This window comes from Phalangium opilio, unplaced genomic scaffold, assembly GCF_054372755.1.
Source record: "Phalangium opilio isolate 3A_F unplaced genomic scaffold, DU_Popi_V2 ptg000810l_1, whole genome shotgun sequence".
In the NCBI taxonomy this organism is placed as follows: domain Eukaryota; kingdom Metazoa; phylum Arthropoda; class Arachnida; order Opiliones; family Phalangiidae; genus Phalangium; species Phalangium opilio.
In genome coordinates, this window is record NW_028324253.1 from 1,402,724 (window position 1) to 1,426,597 (window position 23,874).

Genomic DNA, 23,874 nt, shown 5'->3' on the forward strand with positions numbered 1-23,874 from the left:
CGACGGTATTTGAAATATGGAAGAAAAATATTTGTTTCGTACACTGTATACGTATACAGTGGTGTCGAGATCAGACCAACAGCTTCCTTTATGTACAACCCCCAATACTGCCAACGGGTGATGTCATACTAAATTATACAGGGTGTAAATAAATGTTTAGAATTCATGTTTTATTGTATGCAAGTGACAACGAGTGACAAGGTACAAAAAGAATACTGGAGAATGCAACAAAATATTTTGAAGCACTGTCCTACGATTAGTCTTAGAATGTGGGCCTCAAATTGCAACCTCTTAACTGTTTGGTAAACACCTCAACGTAAATATTCGACGTTTCTACCATTGTGGTTTAGGCAATCTTCCAGACGACTGTCCATGTCTTGCAATACATTTGCAAGCAGTAAACTCATGACGCATGGTAAGACTAATGGTATTGCCGTCTTGGGAAATCCTCGTCCGTTAAGGCTTGATGTAGGGGGTATGATAATGCCAGTAATGATGCCCTTGTAAACTGGCACAAACAGTAGAATGGCTTAGTGCAACTTCTTGTTCCACCGCTCTACTATTAGCATGAATTGGCTTCAAAACGTGCTACGATGTCAAAATCTATATCCTCATTACAGACTATACAGTCTCTTCTACGTTCATGATCTTGCACTACCGAAATCACGAAGGTGCTCGCCAATGTCGGAAAAGGTGCTTCGCACCGGTTGTTGTCGGTGTCGAAACCGTTCGGCATAAAGCACTGCCTTTAGTTGAACGTTACTGCGACCTTCACCCAAAAAAACATCCTGTCCAATTTGTCCTGGTTAGAACAGGTTGGCATTTTGCTAGGAAACGAGACTAACTACTGTAATTCTACTACTTAGCTCCTACACTGAAGACCCTGTATATCAAAAGGGACCGGAAGTACCTCAAAGTTGAGTTTTCAAAGATTGCCAGATTGAGCAGGTCATGGGATTTAAAGTGATGAAGGTCGCTTTAACGTTCAACAAGTGACACCGCGGTATGTTTTTGGTGCTCCAATGTCCTCACCCGATAGGTCCAAACAATTACCATCCTGGTTTTTCGGCTCAGCGTTGCGGTATTGCCGGTTCCATTAGAAATACAAGGTCTGTAGGGTTACAATTGTAACAATACTCCTGTTAAAAAGGCACACAAACTGTACCCCCGCCCCCTCCCCCCAAAACACTTTTAAATTTCGCGCCTTTTCAATGGCTCTCTTTTCAATATGGGAAAAATGATTTTAAATTTTTTAAGTGTAAGAATTAAACAGGAAAATGGAGGCTGAGTGAAAGATAAGTGTAGTTTTAATTATAATTTGTTAGTTTAATTATAAGGTATCCATGAATTTACCAAAAACATTCGTGTTTTGGGTTAATTTCACATTAATTATACTTAATTAAGTTTAATTTAACGGTTTATCTAGTGTGGATTTAGTTTATAATACAAGTTTCAATGAAATATTAACTTTAATTGCAATTACTCTAAAATAAGTATGCGCTTTTGATGTATTTTAATGATGAATTAAATTAATTCGAAAGCGAAATAGGAAACATCTGTGGCTGTGCGAAAAACTTGCGTTGTTTTAATCTTAATTTGAGCGCAGTTCGGGAGAGTGGATTAAGCTTAAAAGTATAATTTATTGGAATTTTTTACCCTAATTGGAATATTTTGTGCAGTTTAACATTTTTGCCACAGTCATTATTTTACCCTAAACTTTTGAATTTCGCGCCAATTAATGTACTTTAAACATAGTTGAAATTAACTGAAGTGTGAAATAGAAAACATTGGGATTTACCAACGGCTTGGGTAGTTTTAATCTTAATTAAACAGTTTATTTAAAAGTTATTTGAGCTTTTAATCCAAAAAATGAATATTTTTGGTTTAATTTCACGTTAATTATATTTAATTGATTTAAAATTAACGTAAGATTGTATTTCGGCAGTGTACATTTAGGTTATAAATGACTTTCAATATATACTTAACCTTAATTGCAATTTTTAGTGGGTTTTGACTCTTATTTTACCTTAAACTTTCAAATTTCGCGCCTATTAATGTACTTTAAAGATAATTTAAATTAACTAAGTATGAGATAGAAAACATGGGGCTATACTAACAGCTTGTGCAGTTTTAATCTTAATTAAGTATTTTATTTCAGAGTTACTCGAGTTCTCATCCAAATATGTATATTTCATGTTTAAATTAACGTTAATTATACATAATTAAGATGAAATTAATGAAGGATTGAGGTTTGGCAGTGTTGATTTAGCTTATAAAATGAGTTTCAAATCACCTTAATTGTAAAGTTTAGAAGAGTTTTTCATTCTTGCCAACACAATGTGTTAAACTTTTATCATACCACGTGCTAAATTTGCGGTAACATAAAAATCATCTATAACATATGTTAATGAATGATGTGATTCTATAGTTTAGCAACTTTGGCTTCAATAACAGTAATTAAATTAAATACCTAAACAATTCATAGCAATTTAGACAAATAAATGTGAACTGTGGAGATAGCCAACAACGTAACCCTCCGTTGCTGACGTGGTTACGTTGGAAAAATCTGCGCTGATGTAAACATGGAAATTATTTGACTAATTAAATTACATAACGACACTGTCCTCCTGGATTAATCAGCACCACTGTTACTTATATTTATGAATTAACAAAATCCACTGTTGGTAACAAATAGTTAAGCTGCGCTAACGTAAACATCACGACTCTGCAGTAGGGAAAACATATTAAACTTTTTGTCATCTTACGAGTAGTATTTTGAAGTTTTCGATCTTTTCACAGGGTGAAAAGCATTATCTTTATTTCAACACGTTAATAATTTGAATAGGTATGCCATTTATTGGAAGCGCACACGGTAAATACAGCATAAAAAGCCTAGTGTTAACCCGGTTAGGCTATGTTTCTAGCATAAAATTGAGCAGACTATACACAGGATTCCAAAACAAATGAGAGCTGGAAATCAGCCTTTTTAATAATCTTTAAAGAGTAACTAAAATAGGGTAATGGCAGCCCTCTGCCTTCGACTGTATTAAGCTCTATGGGGAAATAAGATGGGGTGCTATTAGTCTATACAACTTAAGCCTTGGCCGTAAAGAACGTTCAAAAACTTACTTTAAATGATATAAAAACCTCTGTTAACTGTAATTATTTACCTGAATTACTTTTCTAGACGAAAATTCGACCTGATAACGACGTATTTCTTATTAAGGGTGCTACAGTTAATTAGAAAATACATATAAAGGTGCTCAAGCTCGGTTGAAATACCAAAGTAATTTGTTAGCGTCCACTGCTAAGAAATTAGGAAAATCAGCAAGAAAGCCAACATTTGAAATATGTCAACGTAACTTGTTAGCACCCACAAACCTAGGCCCTTCTAGTTGTCAACGAGAACGAAATGTAGAATTAGGTTTAAGCGTGCTATAAGGTTAGGCTGACTTCTGGCCCAAAAGTAATTTTTTGACGTACTATCTTAATTAGTTAAATTACAAAAATTAGAATTCATTAATTAAAAATCGAAACACGTAAGTTTCCCATTTAATAAATGCTTGTTAATTTAGAAGTATTGCGAAAACTAACTTCGCTATACTTTTCCCGTATGACCTATGACCATTTCGTTAAAAAACCGAAAATTTTTTAATGCTTTTTCTATGGGACGCTAACCCTAAAAGGTGTGACTTTTTCTTTAACATTACGGAAGGGTGTCATGTCATATCTACAAGGGCCTACCGGCCCTGTAGAATAAACGAAAAACAAAAGACGTTAAGTAAATGAATGGTGCTAGGATAATCTATTTATTTTTTATAGATTCAACTACTAATTATGAGACCAATCTGCATAGTAAAACATCCGTGAAATATCTACGAATGACTTATTATTCAAATGAGTTTGAGATTTTATGAATAATTTGAAATTAGCACCTTCAACCAATCGCGTAACGCCCTATATCTCGGCCACGATTGGCACATCGCGCGCAACTTTTAGCAAATCTCGTGCTAAATTTCATTCGACACCAGAATTTTGTTAACAAGAAGGGAGGGCGTTATTCGATTTGACAGAGGTGCTAATTTCAAATTATCCTTGAAATCTCAAACTAATTTGACTTGGAAAACCATTCAGAGGTATTTCCCGGATGTTTCACTATGCAGGCAAGGCTTATAATTAGTAGAAGAATTGTCACCCTCCCTTTAAGGAATTCTTTGTGATCGTTTGGATAACGCATTTTGAATAAAATGTCATGATATAGTTAAAACTATTTCTTATGGACTAAAGGAGGCCAGAAGTTAGTCGTACACGCGCTGTAGGCCACCGTTATCCTAGCATTTTCCACGGTTTATTTACTCTAATTTAGTCATTAAATTAGTCTGTGGAACTCGAATAACAAAATAATAGCATGTGTTTTAAAATAAACTATTTTTAAGTCGAAAACACGGCATTATCCTATACTCGAGGGTGATGTACGCTTACCGTGACCTTTACATGACCATTTACCTTTTATTTTTCTACAAAATAATGTATTTAAACATAACAAAATTGCTGATACGAGGACGGCAGTTGAAAGTCAATCACTAAAGTGTAAGCTTAATGTTTCGTGTATAAACCTTCGATCATTTGAAGCCGTTGTTGATAAACTGATAATAGATTATTGTGACCCATTGTTGATCAACTGATAACAGATTATTGTGACCAGGAGTTCATAATAACCCCCCTTCGGGGGGAAGTATGAAACCTGCCATAGAGCTAATGGTATAAATCGCGAACAACAAGATTCTGTCGTTGCGCATAGAAAGGATTAGCCTGTTTATGGACATACAACCTTACAGTATATCGTAGTGGAATCTATGCTCCTTGGTTTTCGTTCCAAAACTTCCGTTGGCTGGGATCTCCGTCGAAAAGAAAAATGGCGATATGGTGGACGTAGAAACACGTACGTGCAATTCTTATATTAAAGATACTGCGAATAAATTTGTCCAAACCGTTTTAATTTAACCACGGAATTCTCACTCACACATATCACAACAAAACATTAATGACGATCGCTTAAATGTTTTGTAAAAAACTAGAAACCCCGACTAAAAGCCAACTTCTTAGCCAAGGCTTGATTTACACCGTTCCGACAGAAGCAGACGTGAGCTATTTTCGCTCCCAAAATCACAAGATAAAAATAGTGCTAAACCGGAAGTGTGTAAGTTAATGCGCGTGGGCGCTAAAAATGGCGTAACTATTTCTTTGGGAGCTAAGCGGTGTATGAATCCGCTGAGCTTTACGGCGTAACTTTGTTGTTACGGGCTTTTTAACCAGTTTCGTACTTCCCCGTTATTATGAACTCCTGTTGTGACCCATTGTTGATAAACTGATAATAGATTACTGTGACCCATTGTTGATCAACTGATAACAGATTATTGTGTCCCATTGTTGATCAACTGATAATAGATTATTGTGACCCATTGTTGATCAACTGATAATAGATTATTGTGACCCATTGTTGAACAACTGATGAGAGATTATTGTGACCCATTGTTGATCAACTGATGAGAGATGATTTTGAACCATTGTTGATCAACTGATGAGAGATGATTTTGAACCATTGTTGATCAACTGATGAGAGATTATTGTGACCCATTGTTGATCAACTGATGAGAGATGATTTTGAACCATTGTTGATCAACTGATGAGAGATGATTTTGAACCATTGTTGATCAACTGATGAGAGATTATTTTGAACCGTTGTTGATCAACTGATGAGAGATGATTTTGAACCGTTGTTGATCAACTGATGAGAGATGATTTTGAACCGTTGTTGATCAACTGATGAGAGATGATTTTGACCCGGTGTTGATCAACTGATGATAGATGATTTTGACCCGGTGTTGATCAACTGATGATAGATGATTTTGACCCGGTGTTGATCAACTGATGATAGATGATTTTGACCCGGTGTTGATCAACTGATGATAGATGATTTTGACCCGGTGTTGATCAACTGATGATAGATGATTTTGACCCGGTGTTGATCAACTGATGATAGATGATTTTGACCCGGTGTTGATCAAATGATGATAGATGATTTTGACCCGGTGTTGATCAACTGATGATAGATGATTTTGACCCGGTGTTGATCAACTGATGATAGATGATTTTGACCCGGTGTTGATCAACTGATGATAGATGATTTTGACCCGGTGTTGATCAACTGATGATAGATGATTTTGACCCGGTGTTGATCAACTGATGATAGATGATTTTGATCCATTGAAGGAACATTCTGACGGTTATAGAAAAGGCTTCAAAGTTACCAGTCCAAGTAGTCCTTTCGTCATATCTAACGTCTTTGTTGACCACGTACCGTCCGTATGTTCCGTCTTAAGACAATCAAAGACTCAATTTCACCCCCAACTTTTGAAAAGGATAATAAAAATATCCTTAAACATATGTGTGAAGAGGCGTGTGGAAAACTTTAAATGGAACTCAATTTTTAAGATCATATTGAACCTTTTATTTTTAGATGCATTTTTATTCGTTGAAATTTAAATACAATGGTACAATATAGAATTTCAGATATTATGTATCAAACTTCTAAATTATTACATTTCAACGACACTCGCACTCGGGATATATTGGGCGGAAATTTAAATAATAGATAGAATGTTTTTGATTGCGCTCCTTGCAATCCTCTTAATGGCAAACCCCATTCGTTTTGCATACTGAAAATAGAGAAGAAAAAAATTATTCTAAACGATACATTAAATTACGTTATGTCCTTTTTGCTCGCTAACACTGATTGGTATAATAATTACTTAGTTAATAATTATTATGCCAAAGTTGTAACTCTTTCAGATTTATTAAAATTAAATAGGGTAAGAAAACCCTGCAGAAGTTTTAGACAGAGAACACCCAGAAAATTCGTGGGAATTAATTTGGAAAATATGCAGGGTGTTAGTAAAGTGAACGTAGGACCGTAGTACATGGGAGATTGTTCTATGGGTAAATCAATTTTGAATCGAAAATTATGGTTCTATGGCTATTTGCCATAAGACCTAACACGGAATGCCCTAAACAAGTTATTATTTTAGGGATGACCCCTTAATTAAATTAATTTATTAATTTAATTAATTATTAAATTAATCATTGTCTTTCAGTTTTTTACTTTTAAATTTAAGGGGTCATTCGTAAAACACTCCAATGATCGTATCTTGTTTAGGGGTGTCCCTTAGGCTAAAATGTGATATAAATTTGATTTTCGGAGTTAGCAATAATATCCCATAGAATCCACGATACTTTGGTCCTACCACCGTTTTTGAAACACGCTCTATTAGGGCAAACACTACACGGTCTCTTTAGTAACGTTTAAGTCTGATTCCAGACCAGAGGTTCTTAATAAACTAAATTTACTGACCTTTAATGGTTGGTTCAGCCAGTGTGAAGGATGCAGTCCTTTTGAAGGAAGTGGCGGTCCCGGTCGTTTAGTTGACGAAGACATCGGATAACTCGGTGTTTGGTTCTTTGGTTCCGCTACCATATAAAGACATAAACTTTCTAAATTGATAACTAATTTACTTTTGATAGGTATACAATATCTAAAGTAAATGGTTAGTTTTAACTTAATAAAATAATCGGTGGTAAGAATACCAAGCCGAAGAAGTAAGGGTAAAATAGAGCCTGGTGTTCGAGTACCTGATTTTCTTAAGACGGTGCATAACATCCGAACTGTATGTGGACCACAATGGCGTTAATTAAGATATGGCAATAAACAAATTTAGGGGACTGGGGGGGAACGTCTTTGTGTCGCTATTACGTCCGGATGTTCTGCCTTAACCTCAAAGCAACCAGACGATATTGAAAAGGATTCATTGAGTAGGTCATAGAATATTCTGGATTATTTATTTTTGAATAATCTGGTAATGCGGGCAAGGAACGTTTGTTTATATGTTTAATTTACTTGGATCTGAAGTTTGTTCTGGTTCGTTGGTTTGGGCAAAAATAAGTGAAATAATTAGCGCGTTAACTAATAGTAAACTGAAGATTAAATTTTTAGCAAACATCTTTACTGGTCGTCTTATAGCAAACTGAACTGTAGTCAAGTTTAAACGTTGAACTTAATTTTGCTTTATGCCGGGTATTCGTACAATACTAGCTGTTTTATACCAAAATAGGACAATACTTAGGTAGAGTGGATGGATATAGCGGGGTTTATTATTTGTACCTGTTTAGCTCTCTCATTGGTTGATATAAATGTTTACGAACCATTTGATTAGTTGGCGAGCTGCAGTTGGATTTGTTTGAAAGCTAGGGCGATGGTGGAGTCATTGTTTATACAAACGAAAAACAAAGGACGTTAAGTAAATGAATGGTGAAAAGAAAATTTACTGGTTCTTTTATCGCTTCTTCTACTAATTATGAGACCAATCTGCAGTGTGAAACATCCGGGAAATACATCGGAATGATTTTAAAATTCAAATTAGTTTGAGATTTTATGGATAATTTGAAATTAGCACCTCCAACCAATCGCGTAACGCCCTGCTTTCTTGTTAACAAAATTAAAGTGGTACGCTCATTATCTCGCGCCACGATTGTCACAACGCGCGCGATTTTTAGCAAATCTTGAGCTAAATTTCATTCGACACGAGAATTTTGTTAACAAAATTCGATTTGACAGAGGTGCTAATTTTAAATTATCCTTGAAATCTCAAACTAATTTGACTTGGAAAACCATTCAGAGGTATTTCCCGGATGTTTCACTATGCAGGCAAGGCTTATAATTAGTAGAAGAATTGTCACCCTCCCTTTAAGGAATTCTTTGTGATCGTTTGGATAACGCATTTTGAATAAAATGTCATGATATAGTTAAAACTATTTCTTATGGACTAAAGGAGGCCAGAAGTTAGTCGTACACGCGCTGTAGGCCACCGTTATCCTAGCATTTTCCACGGTTTATTTACTCTAATTTAGTCATTAAATTAGTCTGTGGAACTCGAATAACAAAATAATGGCATGTGTTTTAAAATAAACTATTTTTAAGTCGAAAACACGGCATTATCCTATACTCGAGGGTGATGTACGCTTACCGTGACCTTTACATGACCATTTACCTTTTATTTTTCTACAAAATAATGTATTTAAACATAACAAAATTGCTGATACGAGGACGGCAGTTGAAAGTCAATCACTAAAGTGTAAGCTTAATGTTTCGTGTATAAACCTTCGATCATTTGAAGCCGTTGTTGATAAACTGATAATAGATTATTGTGACCCATTGTTGATCAACTGATAATAGATTATTGTGACCCTTTGTTGATCAACTGATAATAGATTATTGTGACCCTTTGTTGATCAACTGATAATAGATGATTTTGGCCCACTGTTGGTTGATCAATTGATAATAGATGATTTTGGCCCACTGTTGATCAACTGATAATAGATGATTTTGGCCCACTGTTGATCAACTGATAATAGATGATTTTGGCCCACTGTTGATCAACTGATAATAGATGATTTTGGCCCACTGTTGATCAACTGATAATAGATGATTTTGGCCCACTGTTGATCAACTGATAATAGATGGTTTTGGCCCACTGTTGGTTGATCAGCTGATAATAGATGATTTTGGCCCACTGTTGGTTGACCAACTAATAATAGATGATTTTGGCCCACTGTTGGTTGACCAACTGGTAATAAATGATTTTGGCCCACTGTTGGTTGACCAACTGATAATAGATGATTTTGGCCCACTGTTGGTTGACCAACTGATAATAGATGATTTTGGCCCACTGTTGGTTGATCAACTGATAATAGATGATTTTGGCCCACTGTTGGTTGATCAACTGATAATAGATGATTTTGACCCACTGTTGGTTGATCAACTGATAATAGATGATTTTGGCCCACTGTTGATCAATTGATAATAGATGATTTTGGCCCACTGTTGATCAACTGATAATAGATTATTTTGGCCCACTGTTGATCAACTGATAATAGATGATTTTGGCCCACTGTTGATCAACTGATAATAGATGATTTTGGCCCACTGTTGGTTGATCAGCTGATAATAGATGATTTTGGCCCACTGTTGGTTGACCAACTGATAATAGATGATTTTGACCCACTGTTGGTTGATCAACTGATAATAGATGATTTTGACCCACTGTTGGTTGATCAACTGATAATAGATGATTTTGGCCCACTGTTGATCAACTGATAATAGATGATTTTGGCCCACTGTTGATCAACTGATAATAGATGATTTTGGCCCACTGTTGATCAACTGATAATAGATGATTTTGGCCCACTGTTGATCAACTGATAATAGATGATTTTGGCCCACTGTTGATCAACTGATAATAGATGATTTTGGCCCACTGTTGATCAACTGATAATAGATGATTTTGGCCCACTGTTGATCAACTGATAATAGATGATTTTGGCCCACTGTTGATCAACTGATAATAGATGATTTTGGCCCACTGTTGATCAACTGATAATAGATGATTTTGGCCCACTGTTGATCAACTGATAATAGATGATTTTGGCCCACTGTTGATCAACTGATAATAGATGATTTTGGCCCACTGTTGATCAACTGATAATAGATGATTTTGGCCCACTGTTGATCAACTGATAATAGATAATTATGACCCCGTCGTTGATCAACTGGGACGTGATTATTATGACCCCGTCGTTGATCAACTGGGACGCGGTCTTTTCGACCCCGTCGTTGATCAACTGGGACGCGATCTTTTCGACCCCGTCGTTGATCAACTGGGACGCGATTATTATGACCCGTCGTTGATCAACTGGGACGCGATTATTATGACCCGTCGTTGATCAACTGGGACGCGATTATTATGACCCGTCGTTGATCAACTGGGACGCGATTATTATGACTCGTCGTTGATCAACTGGGACGCGATTATTATGACCCGTCGTTGATCAACTGGGACGCGATTATTATGACCCGTCGTTGATCAACTGGGACGCGATTATTATGACCCGTCGTTGATCAACTGGGACGCGATTATTATGACCCGTCGTTGATCAACTGGGACGCGATTATTATGACCCGTCGTTGATCAACTGGGACGCGATTATTATGACCCGTCGTTGATCAACTGGGACGCGATTATTATGACCCGTCGTTGATCAACTGGGACGCGATTATTATGACCCGTCGTTGATCAACTGGGATGCGACCATTTGACCATCTACAGAGTACTGTTCGATCAAATGGGTTTGATCTTTCTGCTTGTGAAAATCAAATGGAGTTCGTTCATTCTTAGTTATGTTTGATCAACTTTATTCGATAGCTCAGTTTCGATCGCGATATATGTTGCTCTTTGTGATCCCTTTCGTTTACAAATTTACTTTAATCAAAGTCAGTATCCTGCTGACGAGTGTCGTTTTTCACTTTAGTCTTGGGAAAAATTGGTGTCTCCTTAACATTTCAAATCTAACAGATGCAGTTAAGAAAACACAGCCGAATATTATAATAATAAAGATGGGATGCTCCTCTTAAATGCTTTTCATCCCTTCATCCGTCCATCATTCAGTCTTAGTTATCCATCCCATTTTGCTCCTCAAGTCTCCTCCCGGTCCTATAAAATCCTCCATAAACTAATCGGAGAAAGAATCGAGAAATCCTTGAAAACTAGCGACCAAAATCTTTCGAGTAAACTGTACCCCTAGACTCTCAATTTTTTTCCCACCACAAAAAAAAGAGTTGATAAAAAATGCTCGTTGACAACGGAGTACAGCTACTTTAAACGGTGGAACATCGTTACCAGAGTTCTTTTTAATTCCACCAAGAAGCGATATCTAGTTTACTAGGGAGAAGGTGTAAGAAGCCCAAGTATTCGCGCGCCATAGTCCCAGTCCCCCTTTCAAAATACAAGGGGGGGGGGACGTAAAAGGAGGCCGGGCTATTTCGCCTCTCCTCGGTCGGAAAATACGTAATTTTCGTCATTCGCGTCGCGCTGACGTGAGTTTTCAAGAACCAATGAGATGCTGGTTGTAATTTAGAGGCGGGGATTAACTCCGGACCTACGTTTGGACTGGATATAAAGCTAGAAATGTGGCGAAATTATACCTTCTCCCTACTAAACTAGATATCGCTTCTTGATTCCACCAAAAATGTTTAAAGGAAGATGCAAGCTAAAATATATTTTTTTGTCTTAATAAATTTATTATTAATAAAAATGCATGAATCGATAAATAACATTTCTCCAATTGCATGTGTAATTAAAGATTAGCATGTAATTAACAAGCCAGGGTGCTAAAATAAACCCCTGGAAGATTTCTTCCCATAAATAGCTTTTAGAAATACAGCCTTCTTTGCCTAACAGAGATGAAAGCTTACAGGGGTTTGTCGGCGCCCAGGGTTTTAGTTAATTACACGTGGAAATTTGAGAATTATTAGTTATTGATTCTGGCATTTTTAGCAACATTAAAACGAGGACTACTGTGCCACCATTGGTTTAGTGGCCTCTGCTAGCCAGAACCCCTCATCCCTACCCCTGGTTCTGGCTAGCAGACGCCTCTAAACATGGCTATACATTAGTCAGCGTTTTTAAGAACAAATAAATTATATACTTTTAAATAAGAGATAATTTACTTTTTAATATTTTTATTTTATTTTTAGATTAAATTGCGGTTTTTAAGGTATAATGTTATGTGGCCTGAACCTTTCCTTTAATGTCTGTTCTTTATTTATTATTAATTAATTAAATAATTGTCAATCAATATTCATGGACGAATTATTTACACTGTAGCACCCTTTAAAGATCCGTTGGTATGCTTAAATTTTATCAGAAGCTTATTCCATAATTTTAGACTCCCCTAAAATTGCTATTTTATCATGAAAATAACCTTGACTATAACAGGCCAGGGGAACACAACCACCATGCATTTCGAATCAAATTACTTAAGATTTTCTCCCAATATTGGCCTTAAGGTGGTGGTGGGTCCTTTTTGAATAACGCGGATGTAATTTCTATGAAATATCTTCAGAATTGTTGGGACCCCTAAAAGGGTAAAAAAAGAAAGGGCACCCTTTTTTTTTCTTTACCCGCCCGTGGGGACATTTTTTCGGAGTCCATTCTCCCAGAAATTTGAATTGAAAAAAAAATTTGAATATTATTTTTTATATACCTTTTATTTACCTGGGCGATGTTGGTATAGAAAAAGAGGAACTCAAGGTTACCTAGTTTCGTTGGATAAAAAAGTGAAAGCTCAGTTATGTTTTGATTGTCGAAGGAACCGCTAAGTTTTGAGAGAAAAAAAGAGGGTTTTTTTATTCACTAAGTTTTTTTTTTATAATGTGCAGCGCGGATGTTGAAAAGAAATATGTTTTAATAGCTCGGGTAAAGAATAAAAAAAATTTTACCCGTCTAAGATCTACGAGGGGTAGAAAAGGATTTAAGAAGTAAATGGAAGGAAACAGGTTGTACACCCTTTAACGTCATCACAGCGCCGCCGTACCTTTTTTTGAAACTAACTCAAAATGGAGGAAGAAGTATTTTACTATTTTTTATGGGTACCCCATACTGGATGGATATATGTTGAGAAACAAGTTGGGATTGTTTACAAGAACCTGGTTTTACATTTTAAATTATTTCAATTACTGTACGATTGTTTATTTAGGATAGTAATTGAGGTCCGATTTTACTTTTGGTTTTAAATGGATAATGTGTACCGTTATCTTATTTCGATAATTGACTATTTTTAATTATAAATATAATTTAGATTAAGGCTTGTCCCATGATTTCAAAAAATTTCATATTTGAACTGAGATATTTGTTTAAAATTGGTTTTAAATGGATAACGTGGTTTGTTGGCGATATTTTATTTCGATAATTAGCTGTTTTAATTATAAATACAATTTAGATTAAGGCTTGTGTTATGACAAAAACAGATTTCAAAAATTTCATCTTTGAACCGAGTTATTGGAGGTCAAAGTTCACCCCACTAGATTTGTACAATAAAACGTAGTTGACTCGAAATAATTTTTTTAAATATGAACAAAAATTTTGTTACAGTAAAAACTGTCAAATTATTGTTATGAAACTGATAAACAATAATTATAAATGACCTTCGATAAAATTTAATTGACATGAAGTAATGGTTTCAAATATTAACAAAAAATTCTCTTGGAGTTATTTTCAAATTGAAAAACTGCCCACAGTACCTATTTTCAAAGAGAAACCAAAAAAATAAACTTAACCAACAAAATAAATTTCAATTGTTTTAAATGTGATCAAAATATTTACTTGCAGTTATATTTTAAATTTACCGAAAAACATTCTGCAAAAAAACGTATATTTTCAAACTGATAAACAGTAAATAGGAATAACGAACATTGCGAGTTGGGTTCAGTACTTTTAGGACTGTTCACGAGCTCGAGCCAGCTCGGGCTCGTGACGAGCGAGCCGAGTTCGAGCCGAGCCGAGCCGCCACTTTTGCGGCTCGATTAATTAACGAGCGAGCTTTTTTATGGTCGAGCCGAGCCGACTCGCGAGCTTAGTCACTGATAAAGTGCTTTCCTTTCAGTCTTTATTCTCTCCACCAATAGCGTTCCGTTGTATTTTTATATGAAATAAAGCCTGGGAAAAATCTCTCGTCTCTAACCTTGAGCATATTTTAAAGAGCGGGTTTTACTGAACCACTACATTCCTAAACATGCGATGGCATTTATAGTCATTCTCAAGTTTGACGTTGGTAGTAGCAATTTTTTTTAAACATGTATATGTTAATCGAGCCAGCTCGGCTCGGCTCGATCATTTTCGAGCCGAGCCGAGCTAGAGCCGAGCCGCCGTTTTTTTTACTCGAGCCGAGCCGAGCTTTTAAAAAGCTCGCTCAGCTCGGCTCGTGAACAGTCCTAGTACTTTTAGGGCATGCGCGTACTGTTAGTGGTATACTATTAAATTAAAAACTTGAGATAATTATCGGTATTCAAAATAATGTTAGCCACTACTACAAATACAAACTGATACTGTCGCAACTTGACGTCACGAACTCTAAAAAACTAGATACTATCTTTTTGTAACTTTTTTATAACTTGTATATAACAAACGGTGTAAAACGGCGAAGGGCAGAGTTGCCTAAGGAGTTAACGGATAGAGTTCTTTGCTTGTAAATTTATCTCGATTTATAACGCGCAGTATCACTGTTAGTTTAATTTTAATGATCTCAATAAAACTCTGTTATTATTGAAGTTGAGTTTTAGTCTGGTTTTCGCATGTAAGGCTTATTAGTTCGCGACATTTTGGTGCCGAAACCCGGGAGTGAGAACTTTGAGAACGAGAAATTAGTGGACTAGTAATACGAGAGTTCATGAGCCGCCGAATCTGAGGAATTCATCGGAAGAACTATTATACTTGAGGATCTTACATGCCTAACCTATCTATGGAGACCATTAAAAAATCAAGAAAAGTGATTCGCCAGCGAACGACAGTACTATTGAGTAAGATCGAGATGTGTCTGCTAGATGAGAATCCGGACCGAGAAATCTTGGGAGAGTTACTGGAGCAATTAAAAGGCAAGAACATCAGTCTTAACCAGCTAAATACACAAATACAGTCGATGACAGACGAGACAGACATCGAAGCCGAGGTGGATTTAGCGGAGGACTATGCCGAGAAGATCATTGTTTGGACGGCACGAGCAACAAAGGCCATAACAGCTTCAGCGCTAGAAAGACCATCAGAAGTCATCCTGCACGAGACTCGAACTCAAGAGAGAAATAGCAACAGGACAGCAACCGTAAAACTGCCAACATTAACCATTCCAAAGTACAATGGAGATCGAGCCGAGTGGCAGAATTTCTGGGGTCAATTCGAGGCTTCAATTCACGAGAATCCTACGCTAGCGGCAGTGGATAAATTCACCTACCTGAAATCCTTCCTTGAGGGCCCAGCGTTGTCAGCAATAGGAGGATATACCTTATCAGAAGAAAATTACGAAGCCGCGATAGAGAAGTTGAGCGACCGTTTTGGCAAAAGATCGGATGCAATTAACACACACATGGTGAAGCTCTTACATCTTCAGCCGGTTAAAAGAGCGTCAGATGTAACATCATTAAGACATCTTTATGACACCTGCGAAATTCAAGTGAAGAGTCTAGAGGCTTTGGGAACGTCCGTAAAAACGTATGGCACCTTTCTCTATCCTATCTTAACGCAAGTTTTGCCGCATGAGATTCTACTGGAGTTCAATAGGCGATATGACGATGAAGAGCAGAGCGCGCAAACCTTGCTGGAATATCTGAAGCGGGAAGTGGAAAGCAGAGAACGAGCCACAGATCTTCGTAAAGACGAGGACGAGAAATATACAGCATTCAATAGCCGATGGACCAGCAACAACGTCAAGAACGAATCCAGCCATTCTAAACATTACCGTAATCTTAGGAACAAGCCTTCTACAACAGCAGTACTCAAAACGGCATTGAGCAAGTCCTGCATGTACTGTGGTGATTTACAACATTCTACGAGAGAATGTCGAGCATTATCGATAGACCAGAAGACGGAACTCATCAAGAGCCAAAATCGATGTTTCGTTTGTCTTGCCCAAGGTCACATGGCGCGTCGCTGTCCATCAGGAGTCAGATGTGGACATTGTCAAAGGAAACACCATGAGTCAATTTGCCGTAAACAGTTTGAAGATCAATCTGAGCCTAAAAGTATCAGTTCAGAGTCGGAAGACAGCTCGCAACCAGAGAAACGTACCATGGCGATGAGTACCATTATGCCACAATGTGAGAGAGACTTATCCCAACGACTACTACTTCAGACAGTGGTCGCATACGCAGAGGGTGAAAACTCCAGAGTACCGGTCAGATGCCTTTTCGACGGAGCCAGCGAAGGAACGTTCATTCAAGGGAATTTGCGACGCCGTCTAAACCTTCCAGACGTAAAGGAAGAAGTTGTTGATGTATTTCCCTTTGGGAAAGAGAAACCTGAACGAGTTACCAGAAAAAAGGTGAAACTGACGTTGAGAAGTACTACAAATCCTGAGGCGTTTGCGGATATTGAAGCCTTAGAAGTACCAATCATTAGCGGAGCGATGGTCACGGTACCTAGGAAAGGAATTCGGAGGTATATGGAAGACAGTAATCTACCCCTGAGCGATATTACCGAGGTCAATGGGTTACCAGTTCCGCAAGAGGTCCTGGTATTGATCGGAGTCTACTACTTCTGGGCATTAAATACCGGAGAGAATAAGCGCATGGACGGGTCTTTGGTAGCGGTGAAAAGCATCTTTGGCTGGTCGGTTCATGGGGCACAAAGTATGTCGTCATCTGTTAATTCTATCCAAGTCATGAAAGTCAGCGTTCAAGAGACCGAGATAGCAGCGTCATTAAAAGCCTTTTGGGAGATTGAGTCTCTTGGAATAACAGAGGAATCAGTATCATCGAAGTCTGAAGACGAAGTATTGGTTAACCACGAGAAGACTCTCACTTTCCACGCCGGAAGATATACAGTTCGACTACCATGGAAGAACAGTCAAGATAAAATTGGCAGCAATATGGCCCTATCCAAAAGGAGGCTAGAAGGCTTAGTCAAGAAGCTAAAACAAGATCCTGTCCTCTATATGAGATATCAAGACGCTGTATCTGAGATGTTGGACCAAGGCTTCGCAGAATACGTTCCTGAGCAAAACATAAACCAAAAGGAAGGGCTACACTACTTGCCTCATTTCCCTGTCATCCGAGATGACAAGTCTACCACGAAATTGAGAATAGTACACGACGCCTCGGCACATGAGAAGGGTTTCCCTTCGCTCAACTCTTGCCTGCATGTTGGGCCCAGCCTGGTTCCAGACTTACTAACCATTCTGATCCAGTTTAGACAGTACCGAGTTGCCCTGATGAGTGATGTCGAGAAAGCATTCCTCCAGATATATCTCGACCCTATTGACAGAGATTATGTCCGTTTCCTATGGATAAAGACTATGCCAAAGACAGATGAGCCGTTGGAAATCATCCACTTACGAATGACAAGGGTTCTATTTGGGGTCGCCTCCAGTCCGTTCCTATTAGCAGCCACTCTACGATGTCATTTCAAAAAGTATGAACACCAGTATCCTGAAATCAGCGACATGTTGGCGAAACGACTCTACGTCGACGATTTAGTCACGGGGGGAGAGACCGTTGACGAAGCCAAGGAAGTATATCGCGTTTCAAGAGAGATATTCAGTCACGCTGGCATGAATCTGAGGAAATGGGTGACCAACTGCCGAGAATTAGCCGATTTATGGACTGAAGATAGTACACCAGTAAAACAACTCGGCAAGGTGTCAAGCTCTAACCTGCTCAAAGTCCTTGGCATGTCCTGGGATCATGAAGAAGACCTACTTACATTCGACATATCCTCATTGCTCGACCTACTGAAAGACAAAGAAGATACAAAGCGAGGTGTCCTGAAGGCAGCGGCGAGAGTTTTCGACCCTATTGGTCTGCTATCACCATTCTTGATCAGAGTAAAATGCCTTTTCCAAACGTTGTGGGTGAAGGGAGTCGGATGGGACGATAAATTACCAGAGGAGGTGCAAGAGACATGGGATGATTGGATCATGGAGCTGAGATTGGTCGACAGGGTTAAAGCACCGAGATGGTATTACGCTGGTTCCAACGCCAAGGTCGTACATCAAGAATTCCATCTATTCTGCGACGCTAGCGAATTAGCTTATGGAGCTGTCCTGTATTTACGCCACGAGACTGAAGATGGAGACATTGGAGTATCATTGGTCTCTTCGAAAACTAGAGTTGCACCCATAAAGGCCCTTACCATTCCAAGATTAGAACTCATGGCAGCTGTTATAGGAGCCCGACTTCTAAACCACACGATGCAAGTATTCGAAGGCTCAGTATCCAGCTATAGTTGTTGGACAGATTCAGAAATAGTTTTACATTGGATTCGAGGTCTATCCAAGCAATGGAAACCGTTCGTCGCCAATCGAGTCGCAGCTATCCAGCAACATACCGAGCCAAGTCGATGGTCACATGTAGCCGGCAAGCTTAATCCAGCCGATATCGCATCAAGAGGTTGTCATATCCGGAACTTAGCAGAAAACTCCCTTTGGTGGAAGGGACCACCATGGCTGACGGAACAGAAAGATTTATGGCCCAGTTCCTCGAAAGCAGCTACATGTCCTGACGAAGAAATCATGCTGGATGAACGAAGGAAGATCGTCACGCTCTTCTGCAATTTGAATCCTGAACCCCTCTTGGATGTCAACAGACACAGTCGAATAAATCGAATCTACAGAATTACCGCTTGGATTCAACGTTTCATTCAAAATCTAAAGACCAACGAATCTTCGAGACAGAGAGGTCCTTTGTCCGCCACAGAGCTCCTAAGCGCCAAACTCTATTGGATACGTGAGATCCAGCGCCAAGCATATGCAGAAGACTACCAAAGCTTATCTGAGAAGAAACCACTATCCAAGACCTCGAAGTTACTTCAGTTCCAACCGTTCCTTGAGGATGAAGTCATAAGAGTTGGGGGACGTCTTCAGTTAGCCACCATAAGTTATGGGCTCAAGCACCCGTACCTGTTACCGGCCGATCATTACTTAACAGAGTTAATAGCGAGGAATTCGCATGAGATGGTCAAGCACGGTGGGCTCGATAGCACCCTTGTCCAGTTGCGAGACGAATTCTGGATTCCAAAAGGACGACAGCTTGTAAAGAAAATCGTCCATCATTGCGGGAGATGCAGAAGATTCCGAACCAAGCCAGGAGCCCAAGTACCAGCTCCTTTACCAGCTGATCGAATAACAGAGTCTCCTCCGTTTGCTACCACCGGCGTCGATTTTGCCGGACCATTGTTTATAAGAGGCGAGGAAGGAGAGAACAAAGCATACATCGCGCTCTTTACTTGTGGAGTGACTCGAGCCATACACCTGGAAGCAGTGACTGACTTAAGCACCGAAAAGTTCATGTTGTCTTTTCGCCGATTCATTTCTCGAAGAGGACTCGTATCTACGGTTTATTCAGACAACGCTCGGACCTTCAAAAGAGCTGAGAAGGACTTAAAGGATCTCTACAACAAAATCACGGAAGATCAGTTCCTGGACTTCCTGGGCCAAAGAAACATCCACTGGAAACATATCGTGGAGCGAGCAGCATGGTGGGGTGGATTTTGGGAGAGGCTCGTAAGATCGGTGAAAGATTGTCTGAAGAAAACACTGGGGCGTAGTTATTTGACGTATGAGGAGCTGAACACCAGTTTGATCGAGATTGAAGCCATCATTAATTCCAGGCCCCTCACATACAACTTTACAGACATAGGCGAACCCTCTCCTTTGTCTCCTTCCCATTTTCTTATCGGAAGACGCCTAACAAGTATCCCGAGTCAAGATTTCTCGCAAGTACCATCATCAGTCGGACGAAACCAGCTGACTAAAAGGCTACGCTACAGACAAATGCTGCTGGACCAGTTTTGGAATCGATGGAGTAAAAGCTACCTGCTGGAATTGAAGACCGCACATGCTAGTAAACCAGTACATGGAGTTCGCGAATTCAAAGAAGGGGATGTGGTCCTTCTTGCTGAGCCAAAACTACCGAGACAAAGCTGGCGTATGGGCCGGATACAGCAACTTTTCCCCGGACGCGATGGCTTGATCCGAGCGGTGGCAATCAAACTTCCTGGAGGGACAATTTTACGACGAGCTATACAGATGTTGCACCATTTAGAAGTTTCACAATGATGAACTGTGTCCATCGGGGGGAGGATGTCGCAACTTGACGTCACGAACTCTAAAAAACTAGATACTATCTTTTTGTAACTTTTTTATAACTTGTATATAACAAACGGTGTAAAACGGCGAAGGGCAGAGTTGCCTAAGGAGTTAACGGATAGAGTTCTTTGCTTGTAAATTTATCTCGATTTATAACGCGCAGTATCACTGTTAGTTTAATTTAAATGATCTCAATAAAACTCTGTTATTATTGAAGTTGAGTTTTAGTCTGGTTTTCGCATGTAAGGCTTATTAGTTCGCGACAGATACATTCATGAGCAAATTCCAAAAAGAAAAAAAATTAGAGGGTGAAACTAAACTAACCCTAACCCGTAGATTTTTTTAACGAAAAAAAAAAACGTGGGATAGTTTTTCTATTACTCTTAGCTAACACTAAGAGTCCTTGATTTTTTTCTTCTGTATATGCCATCGTAAGGTTTTTTATTTAAAAAAAACCTCTTTCGGTTTTTCAATAAAGAGTGACCTTCCCCACTCTCCTCGTGGTTTAAGAAAAAAAGAAAAGGAGAAATTGAAAAAGTTATCCGAAATCCGATATATATTCGTGTCTGCTTCGTAAATGGTAATCCCTCGGAGAAAATCTTGATATTGAGGGTTATTCCCGCTTTTTCAAGCAAATTCATTGGATAATTTCGAGGTCTAGGTAATACGCCATCCCATCATCCAGGAACAGGAAACGCGAGGTGCTGCTGCATGGACTCGCTAAAATATTGTCGGAGTTTAAGCATTGTTGATAAGTTATTGTGGTAAGTTAAAGGGTTAGTAGCTAGCGTAAAAGTCGATCATTACGGCGTTGCCACGGCCTGTCTTTTATTTAATGTTTCCCACCAGAAGGCGACATAGCATTGTCGTCATTCTGGCAAACCGCAGGCTGGGAAATAAGCCTCTTAAAATGCTTAGAGTCCATGCACTTTAATTACAAACTGGACTTTGTTCACTTAAAAGGGTTCACAAGTAGACTTAAGGCCAGTAAACCCAAAAGCATTTACTTTTTAAACTGGCCCAGCTAATTTTTAAAGTGGACATTTTATAATTCTCAGCCTGGTCAAACGGCCAATTTGTTTCCGATTTTGCAATATTTTCTATTTTTAAATGGTTAAGCTTTGAACTTTTAAATTGATTAATTAAGTGGCCACAAGGCCAGTAGACTACAAAACATTTAATTTTTTAAACTGGCCCAGCTAAGAACATTTTCTCAGCCTGGTCAAGCCGCCAATTTCTTTTCGTTTTTGCTATATTTTCGATTTTGAAATAACAATTTTAACTAATTTATTAGGCTCAATTTTGATAATTTTTTACAATAAAATTCAAAACTACCAAAACCTTAAAGCGACTATCCCTTTAAATAACTATACCCCCTTTTAAAATGACATTAATATTCCACTGCTGAAAGCCGCCTGAGATATGTCAAGTTTTTAACCTTGATATTGTCAAATGGGTTAGAAAAATTTAGATGGGAAATGTTGGGTTCAACCGGTTACGGGGATGTAATGTAGAAGGGTAAAATTCAGTTTCCGGTTAAATTTACATACCTCAATCGGTTTATTTTGTGTGTGATTTCAATCCGATGGCAGTACCAAATACCATTGATTGAAAGATATTGAATAAAGTCTACACATTTCCCTAGGAGTGTCTTGGAATTTCCGTTTCAACAGCAGCTGATTGCTTATTTACGTTTTTCTGTCTGAAATAATGTAGTGGAAGAGTGCTGCTGTGAAAATTCTTTGAATTAGTAAAAAAGAAACACATTTTAACCCCATAAAATGATAAACCCCATAAACTCCAAAAAATCGTGCGTAGACTCCGGTCGACTCCAAATTTGAAAAAAAAATAACAATCCAGTGTAAAAGTATGATCTTGAATTAACGGATCTTTTAACCCAATTTAATGAGTTAACTATAGTCCAGTAAATCAGTTTGGTCATGTGAATTCAAGTTGTTGAGGTGAATCTTCACCAAACAGTTGGCAAGAAAGACTTTTATATATCAGACAATACAATCTTTCGACTCAATTTAAACGTAAAAGGATTTTTTTGGAATTAACTCGAGTTTAGTAAGTTGACAAGTTTGCAAACCGTTGGCAATAAGAAATATCACTTAGTGAATTTGAATGTAAGTTGGGTGAGCCGAATCTCCAACAAAAACGGTTGATGAGAATACATTTTTAGCTCTTCTGTTTGAAACTAGAAGTTGAATCGCCTGAATTAAGCCAAGAAGCGATATCTAGTTTACTAGGGAGAAGGTATAAATTCGCCACATTTCTAGCTTTATCTCCAGTCCAAACGTAGATCCGGAGTTAATCCCCGCCTCTAAATTACAACCAGCATCTCATTGGTTCTTGAAAACTCACGTCAGCGCGACGCAAATGACGACGAAAATTACGTATTTTCCGACTGGGGAGAGTCGAAATAGTCCGGCCTCCTTTTACGTCCCCCCTTGTATTTTGAAAAGGGGACTGGGACTATGGCGCGCGAATACTTAGGAATCTTACACCTTCTTCCTTATAAACTAGATATCCCTTTGGGATTATGTTTAATCCTTTTCACCATCGATAACCATACGTGACTGACCCCTAGCTACCTTGCCCTGCATTTCCATTTGCTACATTTTTTACGAATCAATTTGGATCCGCTTTCAAAAATAATAATTGCAAAATATTGCATTTCGACCTTTCCGAAACGTTTGAAAACTGTTTCAACGTGTCTATTGTAAACGCGGCTTCTGTAACTTCAACCTTTCCCAAATCGAACTAAATTCCCAATCGTAAATAACTTTATTTTACAATTACACTTAAGTAAATAAGCGTCCATTGGTTGCAAACCACTTTATAAACCTTTACACGAAACAGTTTTAACAAACCAATACGGAATTATCCATAAATGAAATAAATCTCCCTACATATCCAAGCCCATGCAGAGTAAACTGGTTAGCTCTCTGTCTTAATCTTAATGGTACGTGAGTGGAATTGAAAATGCGGGGGTAGTAAGTAGTAAGACTTGCACCAGTGCACTCGAGCTTCTTTCACGAGAAAAAAAAAGAAGAAAAGTTCTCTTATTTCTTCAGTTTGGTCTACTAGGTGAGGAAATATCAAACCCGCGAAATCACCTCCTCCAAT

At 38.3% G+C, this 23,874-nt stretch overlaps 1 protein-coding gene and 1 long non-coding RNA gene across 2 annotated transcripts; one reads left to right on the plus strand and one right to left on the minus strand.

The window, feature by feature from the left end:
- Positions 1-275: 275 nt before the first annotated feature.
- LOC149588022 (uncharacterized) lies at positions 276-3,741 on the minus strand. Its single transcript, XR_016380180.1, has 3 exons — positions 3,171-3,741; positions 2,294-3,053; positions 276-1,111 (listed from the first exon to the last, which is right to left on the minus strand). It is a non-coding gene; the product is annotated as an uncharacterized LOC149588022 (long non-coding RNA).
- An 11,736-nt stretch (positions 3,742-15,477) lies between these two features.
- Positions 15,478-20,712, plus strand: LOC149588023 (uncharacterized). The gene has a single exon (XM_089863221.1). It carries the CDS (start codon positions 15,478-15,480, stop codon positions 20,710-20,712), a length of 5,235 nt encoding a protein of 1,744 aa, XP_089719347.1.
- Positions 20,713-23,874: the final 3,162 nt, after the last annotated feature.